General features: G+C 37.4%; 1 protein-coding gene across 1 annotated transcript in view; it reads left to right on the plus strand.

Annotated features, from left to right (window-relative positions):
* bmpr2b (bone morphogenetic protein receptor, type II b (serine/threonine kinase)) overlaps positions 1 to 22,354 on the plus strand; it is a 151,462-nt gene that overhangs the window by 50,300 nt on the left and 78,808 nt on the right. Inside the window, 1 exon segment of the mRNA NM_001039807.1 lies at positions 21,198 to 21,386. Within this exon segment, the coding sequence (NP_001034896.1) occupies positions 21,198 to 21,386 (189 nt within the window).

Genomic DNA, 22,354 nt, shown 5'->3' on the forward strand with positions numbered 1-22,354 from the left:
TCTAAAGGGTCTTTAGTGACCTCTAGAGACCTTTAGCCTTGGTCATGGTCTTTGGCCTCCTTGTTAGAGCAACCGACTCCCATGCCGAAAGTCGCCAGCTTGATCCCAGCTCAGAGCAAGTTGAGTGGTGTAGGACTGGCTGGGTTACATTGACATGATAGCATCACACAGTTGCTGCAGATTTGATGGCTGCACATCCATGATGTGAATCTCCCGTTCCACCACATGCCCAAGATGCTCTATTGGATTGAGATCTGGAGACTGTGGAGGCCATTTGAGCACAGTGAACTTATTGTCATGTTCTAGAAACCAGTCTGAGATGATTTGCGCTTCATGACATGGCATGTTATCCTGCTGGAAGTAGCCATTAGAAGACCACACTTTACAGTATTATTATTATCTACATTATGAAGGTTTTGACAGATGGTATATGTTAACAGATACTTTGTTTGATTATATATATTTAATTTTATTGAAAACCGAACATTAAAATTTCTCTAAAAATATTTTACAAACTATGGAGTGATAAAAAGAGTCACAACATCCCTTCTGTAATGTAAAAAGCAAAAAAAACTAAACAAAAACAAGACTTTTGAACCTGATTTTATCTAATCTTTAGATTTTTCTGCTAGTATGAATATATGTGAAAATATTTAATACTATTGTCATACTTAAAAGGAATAGTTCACCCAAAAATAAACATTTACTCACCTTCAAGTGGTTCCAAACCTTTATGAGTTTAGTTTTTAAACGAAGATGTTTTGAGGAATGTTGGAAACATGTAACCATTGACTTCCTTAGTTGGAAAACAAATACTATGAACGTTAATGTTCACAGGTTTTCAGTATTTTTTAAAATAGCTTATTTTGTGTTCAACAGATGAAAGAAACTCAAACCAAGTTTGTGAGAAGTGGAGAGTACGTTATGACAGAATTTCCAGGTTTAGGTGAACTGTCCTGCCCTATTAAAACAAATCATTTTTAAAAAGTGTAATAAAACTAATGTCTGCAATCCTTAATGCAACCAATCAACTGTGGAACTATGATGAATGTGATGGCTGTTCATTTCTTTCCCCTGTTCACCTGCAGTGTCTCGCCTTTAACCACTGCCAGTCTGATCCAGTCACCAAACTGAGAAAGAAAGCCACAAGCACTGTTGTAAAATGTTTTCGAGTTGTCGCTCCAATTAAAAGCGTCTTGTTTTTTTGACGTGATGACTCGAGGCATGTTTTAGAGCGGAGTTGTTCATCGGGAAAGCATGTCTGGTTTCTACACAAACCAAGAGGAAAAGGCGTTCAGTTTACTTTGTTTTCTTACTCTGTGTGCTGAGCCTCAGATAGCGTTTGACTTCCTCTCGCGTCCTTCACTGAGATCATTCGCTGGGTCTACATACGTGATCTTGCGTGTGTTTACTGTGTGGATGTTTTGTCTGCTTGGCTCTGACAGATATGTGCTTCTGCCTAGACAGGGAACCAGAATTACTACTACATGATGATGTCTGTAACTTGGCTAATGTGCTGAATGATGGGACATTGTGGTCTAGACTAGTGCATTGGTTCTTACAAGTTGTGTTTCCATGTATAGATACACTTTTTAAACTCGACTTTAGACTTTATTTGGAACATATAAGTGAAAACTACTTATAACGATACTAATAAACAAATGAAAAAGCATATGCTTAGTCTTATCCCATCTCTGATTGACATAAAGTAACAATCCATAACAATGACTATCAAATTAACTCCATGATTCTGTCATCTCATTGGTAACGTAATACACACTTTTCACTTTCTACATTTATATACATTATATATACAGTATAATGAATATTCTTTTAATTTTAGGATCATGGTTAATCCGTGATTCGTACAGATCACAACCCATGGTTTCGAAAAACACGTGACTCATAGATTAATACTTTTTTTACTTGTAGAGTAATCCTAAATTTGTAACAATCGCAGAGAGATTATCTTCCACCTCATTCAAATTACCTGTATGAAAGCGTTTAGGCTTTCCTGTAAAATATAATGATGCCGGGAGAAATCATGGTACGTTATTTGCGATGTAGTGGGTTTCTTAGGTTATTAAAAGTGTTTTCTGTCTCCACTTGTTTAACCTGCATTAATGCATTCAGTGTAAGCTGCACAATTAATCATTAAAAGATCAGGGGCCTCATGTATCAACGCTGCGTACGCACAAAAACTTTGCGTACGCCAGGTTTCACGCTCAGAATCGCTCACGTTTGGATTTACTAACAATGAACTGAACGTGGGAATTTGCGCAGGTTCACGGCAGGTTTCTGGCAGGCGTACGCACATTTTTTGTGCGTGTCTGTTTTATTTCCATTGGCGACTCCTAGAGACAGTTGTGTTAAATTCTTCTCTACAAAGTGTCTGATCCTTGCAATGGCGTCTGTATGAGACGGGTTCATATAGTAGGTATGTAAGATTTCCATACCATACAGTTGACCAGCTAAACATTAAAGCACAATTTGCAGCGGTCGCCTGTTTTCCCAATGTAATCTGAGTAATCTACTGCACGCACATTGCTATAAAGACACTATGTGAAGATAAATTTGCATGCGTGAATCAGAAACATTTCCATTCAATAAATGTGCAAATAAAATATGATGCACAAACTTATTGATGATTCCTACTTGTCTTTCTCGTGATAAATAGTGGGCAAAATCTGATATGTAGCGGGGAAAAAAAAGAAGAATGAAATCATCAGACGCTGGATTCGAGCCGAGTTATGCTCGAACGTGTCAGTACACGATCATATGCTTCTTATGAGGTGCGCCACTGAGACTGCGAGGGTACTGCAACATTTTACAGATATAAACCACACTAATTCTTTTTTAAATCCACTCAGTGCGATGTTCAGACCCAACTGTGTTAACCGTATCAGCTAAACTCTCCCACTCTATTTTTTTTCTTTTGTTGTTAATTCCGCCGAACAAACTTGCAAATAACACCGCTTTTCTCCGGTCTACCTCCGAAAGCAGCACCTCAATTTCACATTCTGTTCAAAGTTTCTCTTTTTGCTTGCTTTTGCCATTGCTTTTTCGTTGGGTTTTTACATTAGCATAGTCATTAGCATATTCATACGGGGGAGGAGGCAGGGAGGGGTTTTGTGCTCGTGCATGTTGCGCTCAGTTTCACGTTCATTCAGATGTACAAAAGAATATGCGTGAGATTCGGCGTACGCAGTGTTTCATACATCTGAATTTTTTTCTGCGTACGCACATTTACAGCTTTGTGCGTACGCAATGTTTTAGTAAGATTTCCACGCAAGTCTTCGTACATGAGGCCCCAGGATCGCAATACCCACGCAACATAAATTATAAATGATGGTGATTTGTGTATGTTTATTAATCCTTCAAATCGCTGCATTCAAATCTGTGTTTGAAAAACGCAAAAATCAAGAGATTCTGTCTTTAGTCGTTTGAATTAATTATGAAGTTACAAACAGTCAAATAAAACAGAAGTACTGAGATAACTGTTTATAGTTTAGATGAAACCATTGATGTTATTTTGGCCTTATATGCATTTAACTTGATGTTCAAAAATGAAAGTTGTTTTCGCATCTGCATTATTTAACCAATAGGTTAAACAGCCATCAAAAATATGCCATTGTATAACTCTTCAAAAAAACATCCAGCAATGAAACATGAAGTTTTATGAGTGGATAAGTGAATCATTTATTGAAAATGAGACAAAAAATAAATAAGGGTTGTAAAATTATAATGTTAGAAAACATTTAGCTTTATTAGCAACAGTAGTAGTAGTAGTAGTAGTAGTTGACTAATCATCATTTTCTGAAAAAAACAAACAAAAAAAACTATTCGGAATGTTCTGATCTTTGAAATTTGGAAAAGAAATTGTTAGACAATAAGGGTGCTTTCACAGTAGCACGTTTGGTCGGCACCCATGTTAATTTGACGTCAGAGTACAGTACATTTACCTAGTGTGAACGAGAGCTGCGTGATTCTGGCTAAAATGAGAATTGCGATTTTTTGCATAAAATAAAGTTCACGATTTTCTCACGATTCTGTAGATATAAAATGAAGGTTAATATCAGTGTTCTATTATTATTGTTATTCTTAAACATATGGTAAAACAGCAATAGGCTTTGTGTAGCTGTACTGTTGGTTAAAATGCTACATTTTGCATAGACTTGGATAGGGTGGACTTGAACAGACTTTAGATTTGTCCTGGTCATTAATGCTGCTGATGATGATAATTCTTATGTTGAATTATTGTGTTTGAGACATATGTTTACAATCTGTAATTTTCTGCTTAAAATCTATCACTGACGTGATTTTCTTGAATTCAGAAGACTGGGTGGGTATTTTTGCATTTCGGCGGGTTCAGTTACCAACACTGGCTGCACTTTCGGTTTCATTTTCACTGCTAAGAGCGGTTCATTTCTCGCGCGGCTCCCAAACGATCACTCTGTGCCACAAACGGAATGTTATTTACAACATTATTACATGTAATTCACAGCCTATGCAGGTTCTGTTCACTAAAGTAGACTTCATTCAGAGGCGCTCGTGCGCGACCACCCTCTCTGTGGTAACAGCTGATGGTCAGCTCACGTCACGTGTGAGTTTGCGTAAATACATTACATGAAGACAGAAGTGGCATTTTTGAGGTGAATTATATCTTATAAATACAGCATGTGACTCTTTCAACATCATTTGGAGGTGTCCATGTTGCTGAACAACGTATGTAAAACAATGTGAAGACTAGTGCGGCCACCATTGCTTCTCTCCTGAACCTGAAAATATGATTAACAAAATCGTAGAAATGCTGGATTAAGATCGTCTAGTGGGTCGAATCGAGATCGCGATCTTTTTACACTTAATTGTGCAGCTCTAGTATGAACGTATCTTCTGAACTTGGAAGTGCACCTGTGAACCGTACCCGACTCCGCCTGGAAGAGGTGGTCTGGAGTACGGTTTGAGCTAACTCTGGTCCGGTTCACTTCTGGTATGAATGCAATCATACCAAATAACGAAAGTGAACCGCAAACTGTACAACAAACTACTGTTTTCATAAAGTTCATTTGTGTTTGTGTCTGTGTATCGCATATTGTACATGTACGTACTGTGACAAGCGGGACTGAGCCAGGGCAATCAGTGATAATGTCTGCTTCTCTCCTTCAAAAACAGCTTCTGCAGACATTGCGTGATGTTCTGAACATTTATAATATTTTTGCAGCAGATGAACGCAAGTCGCTTTCTGTATGTCCAAAGCCAAAAGGTTCAGTAAAAGCAGAACGGCCGCGATGTATGGACGTCTTTCCATTTTGGCGCTTTGCTTCGTGTCCTCAACAGACATGCACACAACAGAAGCTCCATGACGCAAGCGTACCGGGGTTTAGACGGAAAATAGACAGTGTAAACACAAACCAACCGAGAAGTTGGTAAGGGGGGACAATAGAACTTATGTTTGATGGCAATTGAAAGCTCCATAAGTAAGAAAACTATAGAATAAAATAAATATTAAATTGGACTCAAACCCATATCTAATAAATCCAGAGGAACTGAGCATTTCCAAGTGGTCTCTTATTTTTTCCATAGCTGTTGTTTACATACATATTCCAATGTGTTTGGATCATTCTAGAAAACCTGTTTAGACATTTATTTAGTAATTATATTTGGAGGCGTGTTCTTAGATAGCCGCACACATTGTTCCTTTAAGTAATGTTGTTGCCAGGCAACATGGCTATTTGGCACATTAACAGGTCTGCATTTATCACAATTTAAAATCTACATTCATTGTGGCTCGGTTAATCAGAATTCAGAGTCAGCACAATTTCAGCTACGTATAATTTTAAAATCTTTTTTTCTGTATTTTTTGTCCTTCACATTTCTCTGTAGACACCTGCTGCCCTGACCTCACCTTACACCCAACCAGACACTCCATTTTTTTACGTCTGGATTTACCCAGACAGACAGTCAGTCACAGAGAGAAACACTGGGGTTATGCTGGCCAAAGCAGCTTTAGGACCCCCTGGCGTTAAGGGAGAGCCGGGTGCGTCAGAAAAAAAGGGGGGGGAAGGGTCCAGACAGACTTAGCACTCCCCCTCTGCCTAAACCCCCCTAAAGTCTGGACATGGATACACACAGACACACGCACATGGTACACATCACCCGCCAGCTGTCAGGACACTAGGCAGTAGGATCTGGTCAGAGGTCATGATTGTTTATTAGGTTGAGTGTTGTTTTTTGTGAGTTTCAGGTCAAAGTGCCCTGTTGTGAACTATGTAATCCCTTCCCACACATAAAATATACTAATGCCTCCCATTAGACTATGCCAACAAGCTTAATGTGACGTCTAGCCGTTTACAAAAGAGTTATCCACACTAACTGCCATTCAAAGCTGGTCTGCAAGACACAAACTTAATTTCAGCCATTTTGTTGCAGAGAAAAAGTTATTTGCATTATTACGGCTCCTCCGGAGTTGGTTTTGTATTCTTGGGATTGCTTTGCTGTATTGCAGAGGCCGTTTGGACGGAGGAATTTCATGTTGCTCAGATGATTAATGAGTGACTTGCGGGCCGCTCTTGTGTAAACATCCCTGTGTTGCTTTGCAAGCGACTCTCTGCAGGGCAAATGGCAACACATCTCTCAAACACAAGACTGAGGCGACTTCACTTCTGCCCGTCAGAGTTGGATTGCAGGGAAACCTCTCTGTTTGTCTGCATTTAAAGAGCCACGGGCAGATGAAGCTGCACTGTAATGCACAACTCCAGCACTCTGATTCCTGGAAGTCAAAGACTTGAGATGAGTCTGCCTCTGTAGACTCCTGAGGAATGGCAACAAGACTCCCAAAGGGCCCCGAACAGCCATGGCACACTAATATCACACTTGAAAAAGTGCCAACAAATGCTCGCAGAAGCAAGACACAGATTGCAGTTTGGTGCTTAGTATATTTTAATTGCAGTTTTGTGGTAAGAAAGTGTTATTTTAGTGTTATTTGGTATTACTATTGTTTTCATTTTAGGCTATCAGCGTAAACAGAGATAAAAAAATGACCATTCTGTGAAAATAGAAATTAATGGGTTTTGTTTTTAGTCACCAAAGCACTTCAGGAAAAAGATTGATTTGAATTACCAGGGTTGCTTTTACAGCATTGATAATGTGATTTAATCAAAATACAGTCAGTTAAATACACCTAAGCTTTCATTTATTTGTTCAAGCCAGTCAGGAGCTGTGGGAAAAATTCATTGAAAATACTATTTTATCCATTTCATTTTCTTTTTCGGCTTAGTCTCTTTATTCATATTGTGTATTATCAGGGGTCACCACAGCGGAATGAACCACCAATACTATTTTATAATACATTTTTATATTTTAAAGACATGGTGTGGAATAATGGAATTTGATGCATTGCCTCTTGAGACCTGTTATATTATGTCTATTTCTAACAAACCAGATCTAAAACCCAGTCAGGTCAAAGAGGCATAAGGTCTTTTTAAATGTATTTTTTTGTTAGTTTAAATTGCTTATTGTAAAATTGGCCATATATGTTTGTAATGAGGCAACAGGGCTGCATGGTTCTTACTAAAATGAGAATCACATTTTTTTTTTGGCTTTATAATAAAGATTACAATTTTCTCACAATTTTGTAGATGTAAAATAAAGGTTAATGTGTAGGCTATTATTATTGTTATTGCAAACATATGGTAAGATAAACAATAATAACATCAGGTCTATGTGTAGGTCCACTGTTTGATAAAATTCAAAATTTTGCATGGACTTGGAACAGTGGACTTGAATCGACTTAAAATTTTTCCTGGTTGTTAAAGCACTGTAGATTGATTAAATCAGAATGTAATTCATAATTCTGAAGTACAATTTAGTTTGAGACATATGCTTGCAATCTGTCATTGACAACATTATTAGACCATTTTTTTCACTGATAAAATGAGACATTTGTCATTATCAGATTCCCGTCTACATTATATTTTACATCATATAGGCTAGAGTAGTTATACTGACACTGTTACACACTTATTCTCATGCACAACACTCTGGGTTTGCCATGAAAGAAAAAAAAAACATATCAAAATGCTGGTCATAAGCATAACTCTAAAACATATATGATCATTTAGATAAAATGCATGCTGTCGGTTTCACTTTTACTGCCGAGTGGGCTCGTGTCATGTCTGCCATCAAAAAAACCACACATACCTCCCAAACGATCGCTCTGTGCAACAAACTAAACATTATTTTAGAACTTTATTACCTGTCATTCACAGCCTATGCAGGTTCTGTTCACTTAAGTAGACTTCATTAATTAGCGTGCGTCCTCTCTTGTAAACGGACAGCTCACAGTCAGCTCATGTGTCTTCAAATACGTCATTAAATTAAGACCGAAATTACATTTTTGGATCTATTATACCTTATAAATACAGTATGGGACTCTTTCAACACTATTTGGACGTATCCTCCTTGCTGAGCACATATGCAAAGCAATGTGAAGACTTGTGCGATCGCCTTTATGCTTGAAAATGTGAAACTTGAAAATGTAATTGGCTGAATCCTAGAAATGCTGGATTAAGATTGTGTGGGGAGGTGTATAAAAATTGTGATATTTTTTCGATTAATCGTGCAACCCTAACATGTAAACAGTTTAATATATGTGTTAATGCACATTTATGCACCGTGTCATATCACTCAGCTCTCTGCCCCCTTTTTCAACTATAATTATAGTTGACCCTATATTTTGTCTATAGGCATAAAGATATCTCACTCACTCCTTCTAGCTAAAATAAACCTCTCTACCACTTCAAAGATTATTATGTAACAAACAAACAAAATGTATTAAAAAATGGACAATTGGGCCAATTCGTGAGGTTCAGAATTAACATGTAAAACCATTTTTGGAGAATTTTTGATTTGACATAAGCCACATACAATTTAACATATTATATCAATGCATTCTTTGGTTTCGAGTTTAGTACAAATAATAATCAATCATGAAGGTTGTCAACAAGTAATTATTAGTCTGTATGTGAACAAATATCTTTTTTTGTTCTTGATGGCACTGTCTAGGAAAATTCATTTCTTTGTGTAAAAAAGATGTATTTGTAAAAAATACCACTGTGGGTGTCAGTGGGAAAAAGTTTAGTGCATGTTGTCCAAAACATTCAAAGAAGGACACGTTACACAACTTTTTACATTAGCTTGCATTTTTTTATTTCTGTGCTCACAATGTACAGCACGCTTCACATAGGCTGTTTCTGAATTCCAAGTACGCAAAGAATAGACTTGTGTTCTTGTGGAGACCAGTCTTGCCAAGTGTCCTCGGAAGAACGAACTCGGGAGATCACGAGAACAGAGAACGCGTCATGTGAGAAATTAGATGCTGCGTTCTTATTGCTGGTCATATGACCTTCACGCATTTTTAATGTAAAATTATTTAAACATTACAGCATTCATTAAACGATTCATTGTTTTTCCCGCTTTTCAAAATATATACTTTACATAAAAACATTATCAAAATACTCTGCACAATATAAATAAAACAGATTTTAATACGAATTTCAGCAAATAAAACGCTTACATGTTTATTGCTTTATTAAGATGTCCATGTTAATGTTTACATTCACCGTGTCATTTAGGGAAACTCCTGAGGTAAATAAGTGATATTTGAACTTTAATAATAAATCTAGATGAAATGCTGCGCTTCCTATCTCCAGTCGCAATGACTTCTGGGGCTTCTAGAGCAAGTTCGTTGCTCTAGTCTGCAATCTTTGTGTCCTCGATATCAAGAAACATCCGGGAAGTTTCATGTGTCCTCTGTTCTTGCGGTCTTGAGTATTGTAACTGAACTTTGGCAGCTGATGATGACGTTACACGAGAACACGAGGACGCAAGACCGCTGAAGAACGCATATTGAGAAACAGCCCCTGTCTTGAAGTAAACCCTATTTGTCAAAGAAATCGTCAACAAATTTAATCATAATCAAAATAGTCATTAACTCTATTCTGAAACCAACACCGCAACCACATTGGCCTGTTGTATCCATCCACATCCTTTTCCGCTCTCGAATTAATTCAGCTAATCCTATTGAGATGACCATGATATAAAGCAGACATTAGCGTTAGCGTCCAGGGATGGAGAGCTGGTGTCCTGCAGAGGTAGATAGATAAGGTAAATGTCCTGAACAGAGTGGACGAGGCTCTCATTATTATTAATAAACTGAGAAGCACTGCAAGCTCCACAGTTTCTGGTCAGTTCAATAAAAAGCTCTCTGTCTGGTGTTTTGCTAATTATCTGGAGGCCTGTTTTTGTTTGGGAAAGCGGATAAAGTCAATCTGACATTAAAAGGTTTTTTTTTTTTTTGCAATTTCATGGGTTCTACATGTACGACCCTGCAGCTGAATCTCACACATTTTGTTTTCACTTCAGCTTTGATTATGGAAACACAAATCGTCCTGCGATAAAGGAACAAAGCCTGTAAAGCAGTAATTGCATTATTTTTTCGATTTGTCAGTGGCCTTGTCTCTAAGGCTCGGCAGATGTTACCTTATGAAACCGCAGGACTAAATAAATTCCTGTCTGTTGAAAAGGTGGATTTGTCTTTCCTCCCTCCTGTATTTGAGCACTGCCTTAAGCTTATCTTCAAATGCTGTTGCAGACTAATGACTTTCTCGATTGCTTGTGTGAGCAACTACTCGCTTCGGGGATCAAGCTAGAATCAAGTACTCTGAGTTTAGTATATGTACTGAGTCTTGTGAAAAATTATGTCAATGAGTAAATCTCCTATATATTTTTTCTGTTATACTTACAGTATAAGGGGTGGCACGGTGGCTCAGTGGTTAGCACTGTCGCCTCACAGCAAGGAGGTTGCTTGTTCGAGTCCCGGTTAAGTCAGTTGGCATTTCTGTGTGGAGTTCTCCCCATGTTCACAATCGTTTTCTCAAGGTGCTCTTGTTTCCCCCACAGTCCAAAGACATGCACTATAGTTGAATTGAATAAACTAGGTTGACTGTAGTGTGTGTGTGTTAATGAGTGTATATGGATGTTACCCAGTACTAGGTTGCAGCAGGAAGGACATCCGATGTGTAAAACATATGCTGGATAAGTTGGTGGTTCATTCCGCTGTGGGGACCCCTGATGAATACAGAGACTATATATATATATATAAATATATATGTGTGTGTATGTATATATATATATATATATATATATATATATATATATATATATATATATATATATATATATATATATATATATATATATATTGATGTCACTTTTAAATATTCATATATTTTTTATATATGAATATATATTATATATTAATATATATTATATGTATATTAAGATATCAATAAATATATATTATTTTTGATATTAAGACTGTAAACTTATAAATAAAAACATTATACAAATAAAAAATAGTATTTTTTAAAACCGAATTAGGAAAAGTGAACCAAACCAATGGTTGAGTATTTTATACTTATAGTAACCCTTGAGAATACAATTTAGACATTATAGGTAGTGTCTATATTGTGCATTCCTAAATAGTCCACTTGAATTTCTCATTGATTTTGCATATAACGCAGTGACAAGTCAGCTTTTAGCTGAAATTTTTCATTTTGCACAATATATATTTTTGGAATATAATGCAAATGCATGTTTTGCTTTAAATCGTTATGCTTTAAATATATGATTGATCCTGACGGTACTGACTGTGGGTGTCACAAAACGCATATTCGTATTTTGAACCATTCCAATATGAGACTTTCGCTTCAGTACCATTACAAACTGAACTATTCAGCACAGTCATTTGGACAATAAATATTTGAAAATGTGGACACTGGGTAAAAACCTGTGTCTTTTGTTTGCATTTGTTTAGAACTACTGCAATATTAAATATTAGCATAAAATTAAATACATATACAAGTAGGCATGGGACGATAACTGTTTTCCAGGTATACCGTGGTTTGGAAAAGTCAAGGTTTTAAAACCGGCAACATTTTCTTTTATATCATTTGTACAGTATATGCAAGATGTTTTTGTTACATTTTTTAAGGACAACAGTATCTCCAGCAGAAAAGATATCCAATGATTGGATTTTAAATTGTAAAGAAATCTGTGTTTTTGAAACTAATCAAGACAGCAGAAGTGAACAATTTGCCATTATTATTTAGCCTGACCTGTTTACTGTTACAAAATATTTAAAATCTTTCTCAAAATATAATATATTGGCTGCATCTGAAATCACCTACTACTCAGTAGGTATTGTATTTTAATTTACTTGAATTTATTACTCGATCGATAGAAAAGTATGGTATGCATCATGAATGTAAGTAGCATAAATGGAACTCGGACGTACTACAGATGCCATTTTGTCATCATCATCACGCGACATCGGATGGGCACTTCAGAATCTCACCGGAAGCAGTAGGTCATCTGGTTACTTTCTATGTATTCGGACATACATGTAGTACTTGGCTTGCATATTGTTTTTAGCGTACTTTATAGTATGGAAGTCTGTGATTTCGGTCGCAGCCATTTGTGTTCAAAGCAGAAAAAAGTTCTTGTTTTTTACCCAGACATTAAAAAGAATATATTTTAGAGCAGTAAATACTGTGAAGCTGTTATCATACTGTTACAATCTTATTCTGACCCATGCCTATACATAAGGATCTGTTTTGTTTAACAGATCCTTAACAGATAATGTCACTTACAAACTATTAAACACTTAATACTGACAATGTTCTTGAGAACCAAGTTTGGGTTACTGTAGTGTTAATACAAATGCCACACTTAATTTTCTACTCAAGTTAATTATTCATAAAGTACACATAATGAATGCAGCTTTTATTTGATTACGATATAGTACAATGAAATTGTATATTTCACCAGTACGCCACCTAATCTACAGTAACTGCCTGATGGTCTGGTGTGGTAATGCCACACCAGATGGCTCTGGAATTGCTGAACCATCCTATTTCCTTTCATTTGGCCCCTAAGTTCTCCTAGGCCAAGCTGGAGTGAGGTTTCTGCTGGTGCCCCCTCCAGTGCCAGCACAGCCCCCTCTCTGCTTTCCTGTATCTGAGAGCCAGCCTGACAGCTTCCCTGTCCATAGAGACATTGGCAGAAGATGGGGCCAGTGCCAACCTCTCAGATAATCTACTGGAAAGGAAACGGCCACAGGCCCTTCGGCTCTTTGGCAGACAGAGCCTCAGCTTTTGGCCTCAGCGGAGACGTGATAAATTAATCACGATTTGTACTCGGCTTAGGTTTGTGTAGTCCTTTACTCTGATGTATTCTTTATAGAAAAGCCCCGTTTTGTTTTTCACAGTGCCAGCAAGTGAGTTGTGGGCAGATCACTGGCTTTTTGGACTGCGCTTTCCCTTTAAAACGAAGACCAGGAGCTGAGACTAACACAGGCCGAAGGTCCCCAGTAAGGCAAAGTTGAGTGTTATCTGGGGAAATTGCTGACAGGCCTCTAAGCAGTAGCTCTAACCTTGAGCTGCTGCACAAACAGTAGCAGGGCCGAGTCAGACTGGTACAGACTGCCCCCAAAAACAATCCCACAATCCCCTTCTACCCTCACCCTCCTCCCTGTGCTCTTTCGGTAGAGAGTAGAGCACCCTGCCACCTAGAGGTGGAGGAATTTTCTCTTGCTGCCCAGCAGACAAAAATAAAGAGCCGAGTCATTTGGAAGATTCGAAAATGCATGTCCGGATGGAGCGGAGCCAGTCGATGAAAGCTGAATTAATCACGACATGAAGGAAACACTTGAGTGAAATGCTCTCATCCCAGCTGTACTGAACGGGAATGAAGGGAATTCAGATTACGCAGTTGGACCTATTTATGAGAAAACACGTCTCTTGGGGAAAGAAAACAGTGCCAGCAGCACCTTTTTAATTTTTCAGACTCTCTAATGTGTCTGGCCCGCTATTGATCAGCTGTTATGGCACTTTCAGGGCTGATGCTGTAGCCGATGAACCAGGAACCTTAACAAATTGCTCCAATTATAATCAGCAGTGTTGTTGTCTGTCTGCCCTTACATGTTGATGTGATGTGGCTTCAGCTGACAGACAGCCCTTTCCTATTTTTGTTGAGCTACAGAGCTTCCCCAGCCTATTTGTCATTTAAAATAATAATAAAAATATATACTTGCCCATATATCCCCTGGGAAAACATGTGAACACATCTCTTTTAAACTAAACTCAAACAAAAAACAGCCTGGAGCAGAATGCTTGGATGTAAGCTGTAAACTTCAAAAACGTTTAAATTCAGCTTTTGGTTTCTCCCTCTGAAGCACTTACTGTTGAAAACAACATTTGCTTCCTGGCAGACTGTTAAAGATTGCATACTAGACTCCCAGTAAACCATTAAGTCGTTAAAGTAGTCATGAAGTGAGACTATTTGCTTTGTTAGGCCATTCTTGAGGTGAACAATTCAATTAATCCACAGAAAAAAAATTATGTTTGTTTTTGTTATCTTTAATTAAAATCAGAAAATTGGCTTTCACTCTGGAACGAAAGTCCTTCTGTGATGATGTCAGATTTAGCCTGTCCTCTCCTACTGTTTGTTTGCTGCAAGCGAGAGATGGCTAGGACTGAAATGAAAGCCATCAGTTCACTATTCTGTCATTATTGTAATGTTTAGAGGAAAGGAAATCGGTGATGTGTGGCCAAGTATGGAGCCCTTACTGTTCACACAGTGTGTACTTCACGCTGACTGCTTTGGCTTTGCAAAAGTCTAAATCTGCAGACCTCTAGTGAGTGGGTGTGGGAATCGTGCAGAAGCAGAAAGAAAAAATCAAGCCTTTAACTCATATAGTAGCTTCTCAATAGAGAAAGACATACAGATTAAGTCAGAATTATTATCCCCCCAAAATTATTAGGCGCGTTTATTTTTTTCCCCAATTTCTGTTTAACGGATAGAAGATTTTTTCAACACATTTCTAAACATTATAGTTTTAATAACTCATCTTTAATAATGGATTTGATCTTTGCCATGACAGTAAATAATAGTTTACTAGATATTTTTAAAGACACTTCTATACAGCTTAAAGTGACATTTAAAGGCTTAAGCTATATATTTTTTTGTGATAGTCTACAGAACAAACCATCATTATACAATCACTGCATGATTACCCTGACCTGCCTAGTTAACCTAATTAACCTAGTTAAAGGGGCTATTAAATTAGACCTTAAAATGTATGTGTATATATATATATATATATATATATATATATATATATATATATATATATATATATATATATATATATATATATATATATATATATATATATATAAAGTTGCTTTTCTTTCCTGACACATTTAGCACACTGATTTAAACAGTAGCATGTAGATAAAGAGAATCAGTGGTTTTCACATATATTAATGAGTAGCAGTAACATTATGGAATATTAAACTTACCGTTTTTATTTATTTCGGTCCCTTCTTGGCATAATCTTACAACAGTGAACTGAACAATAGCATGATGAGAGCGATGAACAGAAATAAACACTTGGCCAATATTAATTTTAAGCATTATTATTATGCATTAATAAACTTATTGTTTGCATGTATTGATCTCATTTATTGGCACATTTGCCACATTGGTGACTTAAACAGTAGCTTTTAGACGGAGAAAGCCATGTACAACAAAAGACAAAGAAGATCAGTATTAGATATCTTTTAGAAATATGTTGTTTTGATGCAGCACTGCAGCATCTTTAATGATTATTTTATGTATTTCTATGTAGATTACCTTTACCGTTAAGACAAATACACAAACACCCAACAACAAAATTAAATTTCATTCTGTCTTCTGCTGTCAGAATAGTAATGGAATGTTTATGTTCAAATAAATGAACAAAACTGCAGTGCTGTGTCCTTGCTAACATCAATGTTACAAGTTTCAAAAAAGGGAAGCTATGAATTGTTGATTGGGTATTAATCTTAAAAACAGTACACTGTAAAAAAATCATTGCCACTAGATTGTGTTTTCATTTATTTTTGACCTTTTCAGATGACGTTGTGCTACCTTGGTCATAACTTTTTTTAACAGACTTTGACATTTTAGCAACAAGATTCTGTATTAGGTACAGAAATAACCCTTATACCTTTATAAATACATTTTCACATTATATTTTCTTAATTGAATTCAAAATAATACTCTATTACTTTAAACAGACAAATGATATTTGTCATTTTCAATTGTACTACTAATTTATTTTCATTATTTGTGGTGCTCTTACACTGATATCAAAGTATGGCTAAACTGGCAGCTAGCTGTCTGCAACTCTCACATGGTCGCCCACTGAAGCTAAGCAAGGCTGCGCCTGGTCAGTACCTGGATGGGAGACCACATGGGAAAGCTAGGTTGCTGCCGGAAGTGGTATTAGTGGGACCAGCAAGGGGCCCTCAACCTGCATCTGTGTGGGTCCTAACGCCCCAGTGTAGTTAAAGGGACTCTATACTACTCAGTGAGCACTGTCTTTCGAATGAGACGTTAAACCGAGGTCCCAACTTTCTGCGGTTGTTACAAAACCCAGGTTGTCCTTTGAAACTGAGTAGAGGTCTAACCTGGCATCCTGGTCAAATTTTCCCACTAGCCTCTGACCATCATGGTCTCCTAACCACCTCCTTGTCATAGATGGCTTCATCACTCCGCCAATCGGCTGGTGTATGGTGTGTGGTCTGGTGCAATATGGCTGCCATGAGGTCATCAAGGTGGATGCTGCATACTTATGGTGGATGAGGAGACCCTCCACCCCCCCACCCCCAACCAAAAAATAAAATAAAAATAAAAGAATGGAAATATTATTATTATTATTATTATTATTATTATTATTATTATTATTATTATTATTATTATTATTATTATTATTAATACTACTATTATTAAACATTTCTGATGTGTTCAATTTGAGCCCACAACTGTGTAATTTATTTCTAAAATGGGCAAAATCTCTGAACATAATCCATAATGCATTAGAAATGTTTTGTGCCCCTTTATACACTACAGCCATCAACATCATTCACTCGTAAGTCAATAGAAACATGGGCTGGCTTTAAAAGAAGAGCAGTCTCCTTTGATTTTTTTTAAAGAAACACTTGAGAGAGCTACTTAACAAACTAATAAACAAAGATTTGGTCTCTGTGATTGGCTATAAGGTTTCATATCCTGCTGTTTTCCCCAAACTCTAAAGCTTTGCTTTGGAGCCATCAAGTAAATGCTCCAATGTTTTACATTGGCGTGTGCTGCTCTTTGATTGGTCGCTCATGTTCCCTTCCACCTCTGTGTTGTGTTCAAGGCTCACAGTTTCTCACACAAATTACAGGAAACTGTCGCGCCTAATGACCTGTCTCACTGACTCCAAAACAAAGACGGGGCCCTAAATCCACAAATGACACCAATGTGATATTACACCCCCAGTCACACTCTTGTAAGTGCGCAAGCACAAGCTCAGTGCAGAGGAAGAGGATGTGAGCGTTATCCATCTGGCTCAGCCAGAGACATGGAGGGTGGAGGGGATCCTCAATTTTCACCCCTGTAATTGGAAGGAATCTCTGAACCATCAGCGGTCCTTTATGGCCCCCAGTGGAGCTCTGTGTTTTGTCTTGAAGAGGGGCAAGCCAAGCTGAGACAATTTTTCCCCCCTCTTCTAGCCACTGAGGGACCGTTTTGCGCCTCTTTCTCGAGTCCAGCAGCCCTGGTTTTCGTTTAAGGATTGCTCGGTATAATGAGGAGTCCTGCAGAGTCAGGCATCCGCGGCTACGCTCAGGACACATTCATCTGGGCTTACGCTACCACTTGCTGGTGTGTGTGGCCGGATACAAACCAGTGCAGCCGTTTCAGGCTACGCTCCTGTAGGGGAGCAGACAAAAGCCTCCCCCAGGGACATACAGCAGCAATTCTCCCTGCCTGGACTCTGATGGGACGCGGATACCGGTGATGATGCTACCAGGGGGCTTTTTCCCCTCCCTGCTCACTTGTCTGAACGCCTCGAATACAATAGTCCAGAGCCATGACTTCACCAAGCCTGTTAAACGAGTGGCATTATGATTTTTTTTTCCCTCTCGGTAACTCAGACACTGGCCTGGAGATTTGCATGACAGTGCGGCAAGAGAGAGAGAGAGAGGATTAATTCATTGGATACAGTTGGGGTGAGCGCGGGCCAGCTGCGGCAGTGATTGCGATCAGCCGACAGCAGAATTCAGCCCTGCTGGCTAGGCTCATGGAAATGAGGGCAGTCCCGTTGGCTAGGGCCCTTATCAGTCATCACGGTTTTGTGTTCTCTAAATACGCGGCAGCGCTCAAAAAGGTTGGTTTTCTGCACGTACGCTCGGCGCCCCTCCTATCCAGTGTTGTCATGACAGTGACTTACAGGAAGCTTTGTAATGGAGTTTGGTGCGCATTATGCTTGGACAGAGGAGCAGCAGGTGCGCAGGAGGCCCCAGGTGTTCTGTTGTTTCGCTCATAGTATAAAGCAAGGGGACCGTTTTAGGTACCCCCCCCCCCCCCCCCCCCACCCACATACACAACCCCTCCTGGCGTGTCCGATTAATCAAGGTTTAGCTATTGATCAGACGTACGCGCCCACATTCAACCTGATTATCCTCTGCGGAGAATGAACTCTTCAACTTCCTTGAGGCAGGAAATCATTTGGTAGGGCTGAAATACATCTTATGCTGATCCAATCGGCATCCTATGTTGTTGGCTGTGGAGAGAAATCTGGGTTAAAGAGGAATGTAGTGCACTGAAAGTAATTGTTGAATAATGTCTGCTTGAATTCTGGAGAAATATGTGGAGATACTTGTTCAATAAATAGTTTTTGGAGGGGGGGGGGTGTTTAGTGAGATAAAGTACTTGTTGAATTTGAAATTGTAACTTTAATCGAATGGATGAAAGAAAAACCTTGAAAAACTTAAAAAAGAAAAAACAAATGGCATACACTACCTGACAAAAGTCTTGTCACCTATTCAAGTTTGAGGAACAACAAATAATAACTTGACTTGTAGTTGATCATTTGGTATCAGAAGTGGCTTATATAAAAGGTAAAGGCCTTTAGGTTAGGCTTATTTTACCAAAATAAAACATGTTCATGCCTTGATTTTTAATTATTTAATTAGTATAGTAAGGTCTGACTTTGCTTAGACAAAATTCTTGTAACTTAACAGAAATAATGTATAGAATATAAAGTCATGGTGCAGTGGAAAAAGAATGATTATTGTGTATGACTCCCATGAGCTTGGAGGACTGCATCCATACATCTCTGCAATGACTCAAATAACTTATTAATAAAGTCATCTGGAATGGCAAAGAAAGCGTTCTTGCAGGACTCCCAGATTTCATCAAGATTTTTTGGATTCATCTTCAATGCCTCCTCCATCTTACCCCAGACATGTTCAATAATGTTCATGTCTGGTGACCGGGCACCAATCTTGGAGCACCTTGACCTTCTTTGCGTTCAGGAACTTTAACGTGAAGGCTGAAGTATGTGAAGGAGCGTTATTCTGCTGAAGATTTTGCCCTCTCCTGTGGTTTGAAATACAATGGCCACCACAAATGTCTTGATACCTCAGCATGTTGATGCTGCCAATCACTCTGCAGATCTCTCGCATGTCCCATACTGAATGTAACCCCAAATCATGATTTTTCCTTCACCAAGCTTGACTGCTTTCTGTGAGAATCTTGGATCCATGCTGGTTCCAGTAGGTCTTTGTAATGATTGGGATGCAGTTTAACAGATGATTTATCGGAAAAATTTACCTTCTGCCACTTTTCCAAATGATCAACTAGGAGTCAAGTTACTATTTTGTTGCTCTTACAACTGGGATCGACAACAAGACTTGTGTCAGGCAGTGTACAGTATTGCAAAAAAACTAAATTTGTAAAAATGTGCAGCATGAACTGTATTTGTTTGTCTTTTCTTTTTGTAATCAGTCTCATAAATATACATATCAAGAATAATTATTTATCTGACTATATATTGGTTATTGAGTGGTTAACCAGTTGTGGTTATCATTTATCAATATCGGCCAAAATTTCCAAATCATTGCATCCTTAGTAAAAAAGTTTTAATCTATACTAGTTTTAAACAATAGTAAACCAAACATTATTCATATAAAATGTAGCACAGGTTATACAAGATGAAGGTGTAGATGTTTTTTTCTTCTTCAGTTAAACAATCAAGAATCCACCAAGCATGTTTATGTCTAAAACATAGACATCTAAAAGACCTCTAAACCTAGACGACTTTAAGTTAGGCTGTCTGTGAATATCTAATAGACCCTTTTCCCATTTCTGGGTTTCTCAGCACCGGAAGTCATCATAGTTGGGTAAACTTAGTGCGCAGCGAATGGGCCAGTACAACAAATATTTTTTTATATTCCTATTTGCTGAAATAATAAAATAAAAACAAAACAATGGTGTTATCAAGACTTTCAGAAAAAGGAGAAAATAGTGTGAGACTGATGACGGCAGGCAGAGAAGAGAATAACGTCAAATTTACTCTCAACCCCATTGACGCTGCATTACAAACACCTTGCATTTAATTGTAACTTGTATAATTATATACAAAGATGATATAACACACACATCAATGACTGTAAATGTTCATATGTTGTTTTAAAAATTTAAGTGTTAAAACTTTTAAGCATTTAAAATTAAGATGACTGTTAAACGCTTCATAAGTCTTGTGATAAGACATCTAAGAATACCCCAAATATAGACTATAGAAATGAATGACTGTCTATGAATTTTCTATATGTTTTATCCCATTAAGATTTCAGTGAAACGGAAACAGCAGTGAGCCTTTTCTTAGACATTGTGATGTACATCTGAGTAAAAAAAAAAAAAAAAAAAAATAGGGACTTGGTTGTGTACATCAGTTGATGACTTAAAAATTAAGGCAAATGAACCTGACCTGCAGGCCTGAAAATACAGCCAGTTTAGTCCAGTCAAGTGGCATTTTCTTTTAAAATGAATGAAACATACATGGATGAATGGTTTACAGTAAGATCCATAAAATAAAAAAATAGCCACCTGGGAGTGTTTTCAAGATGGCTACATTTACAGCTGACTCGCCTTAAAGGGACTTGTGTGAATAATGCTGAGTTTGCTTTTCTGCAGTGTTTACGTAGGCCTTCCAGGAATATGTTGTTAATAATCTCATTTCTTTTTCTCATTTTGTGTGTCGGCAGCTGCTCAGAGTGAAGAGCGCGAGCGGGAGTGTGCTTTTAATGACCAGCACCAGCAGGTGGATGAGCAGAGTGTGGCAGGTGACTGGCACATCACCAGAGAAAATAACACCATCCTGTGCAGCAAGAGCAGCCGCTGCTACGGCCTCTGGGAGAAAACACATGACGGAGAGATCCGTCTGGTCAAACAAGGTCAGAATCAACTCCAATACACACGCAAACCTCGGCATATATACCTTAGACGTCCTTCTGTTGACTTTTCACTGTTGCTCTTAAAGGGATGGTTCAGCTAAAAATGAAAGTTGCTCGTTATTTTTTCTCATGTTTATTCAGAATATGACCAACAAATAGTAACTAAATGCTAGTTTGCCAAAAAAATTATTTTCAAACTTTGGATTCAGTGTAATGAAAAAAGTTACTTTTGAATATACTCATCCTAATTGAGTACAGCTCATTTTGAAAATGAATATTTGTATCCATTTTCAGTAAATATAGGCAATGTATTTTGGTGCATTTAAGCAAAACAGATTTATTAAACTTTTTTATTAAACTTTTTTAATATTTATTATATATATATAATATTTTAGTCGCCAAACATATTTAGGATTTGAAAGAAATTACAATTAAATTCAAGCAAATATTGTTAAAAAAAAAAAAAAGAATTAGAACCTAAAAATTTTTAAACTTTTTTTTCTTTTTTTTTCTTTTTTAAATTAGTATTTAATATTTTTCTATAAAATATAAATTTGGGTGTACACATTTTTGGACCGTTATCGTAAGTTATTTTGATAGACAACCTCCCGATTTGGCATAGTGCTGACTAATCTAAGTTTCTTTGGTAAAATACAACAAACAGAAAAACCTATGAGTGGAACAAGGTTAAGGTACTAAAATGTTATATTTTAAATATCACACAAAATTTCTGTAGCTTAAATTTGTTTCATCCATTTGCTGTTCTACAAAGTTTCAATGGTATTAGTAGATGGCTAACAAATATGAACAACTGATCTGTAAATGGTGAGTTAATATATTAGGTAAGTGTTAGTTATTAGCTTATGTATGTTATTGGGACGTTATTCTAAAGTTGCAACTATTCCTCATTTACTAACAGTTAAGAATAGTTGCAACTTTAGAATTAACAAGTCTTGAGTAAGTAATTT

This window comes from Danio rerio, chromosome 9 (genome assembly GCF_049306965.1).
Source record: "Danio rerio strain Tuebingen ecotype United States chromosome 9, GRCz12tu, whole genome shotgun sequence".
Classification (NCBI taxonomy): Eukaryota; Metazoa; Chordata; class Actinopteri; order Cypriniformes; family Danionidae; genus Danio; species Danio rerio.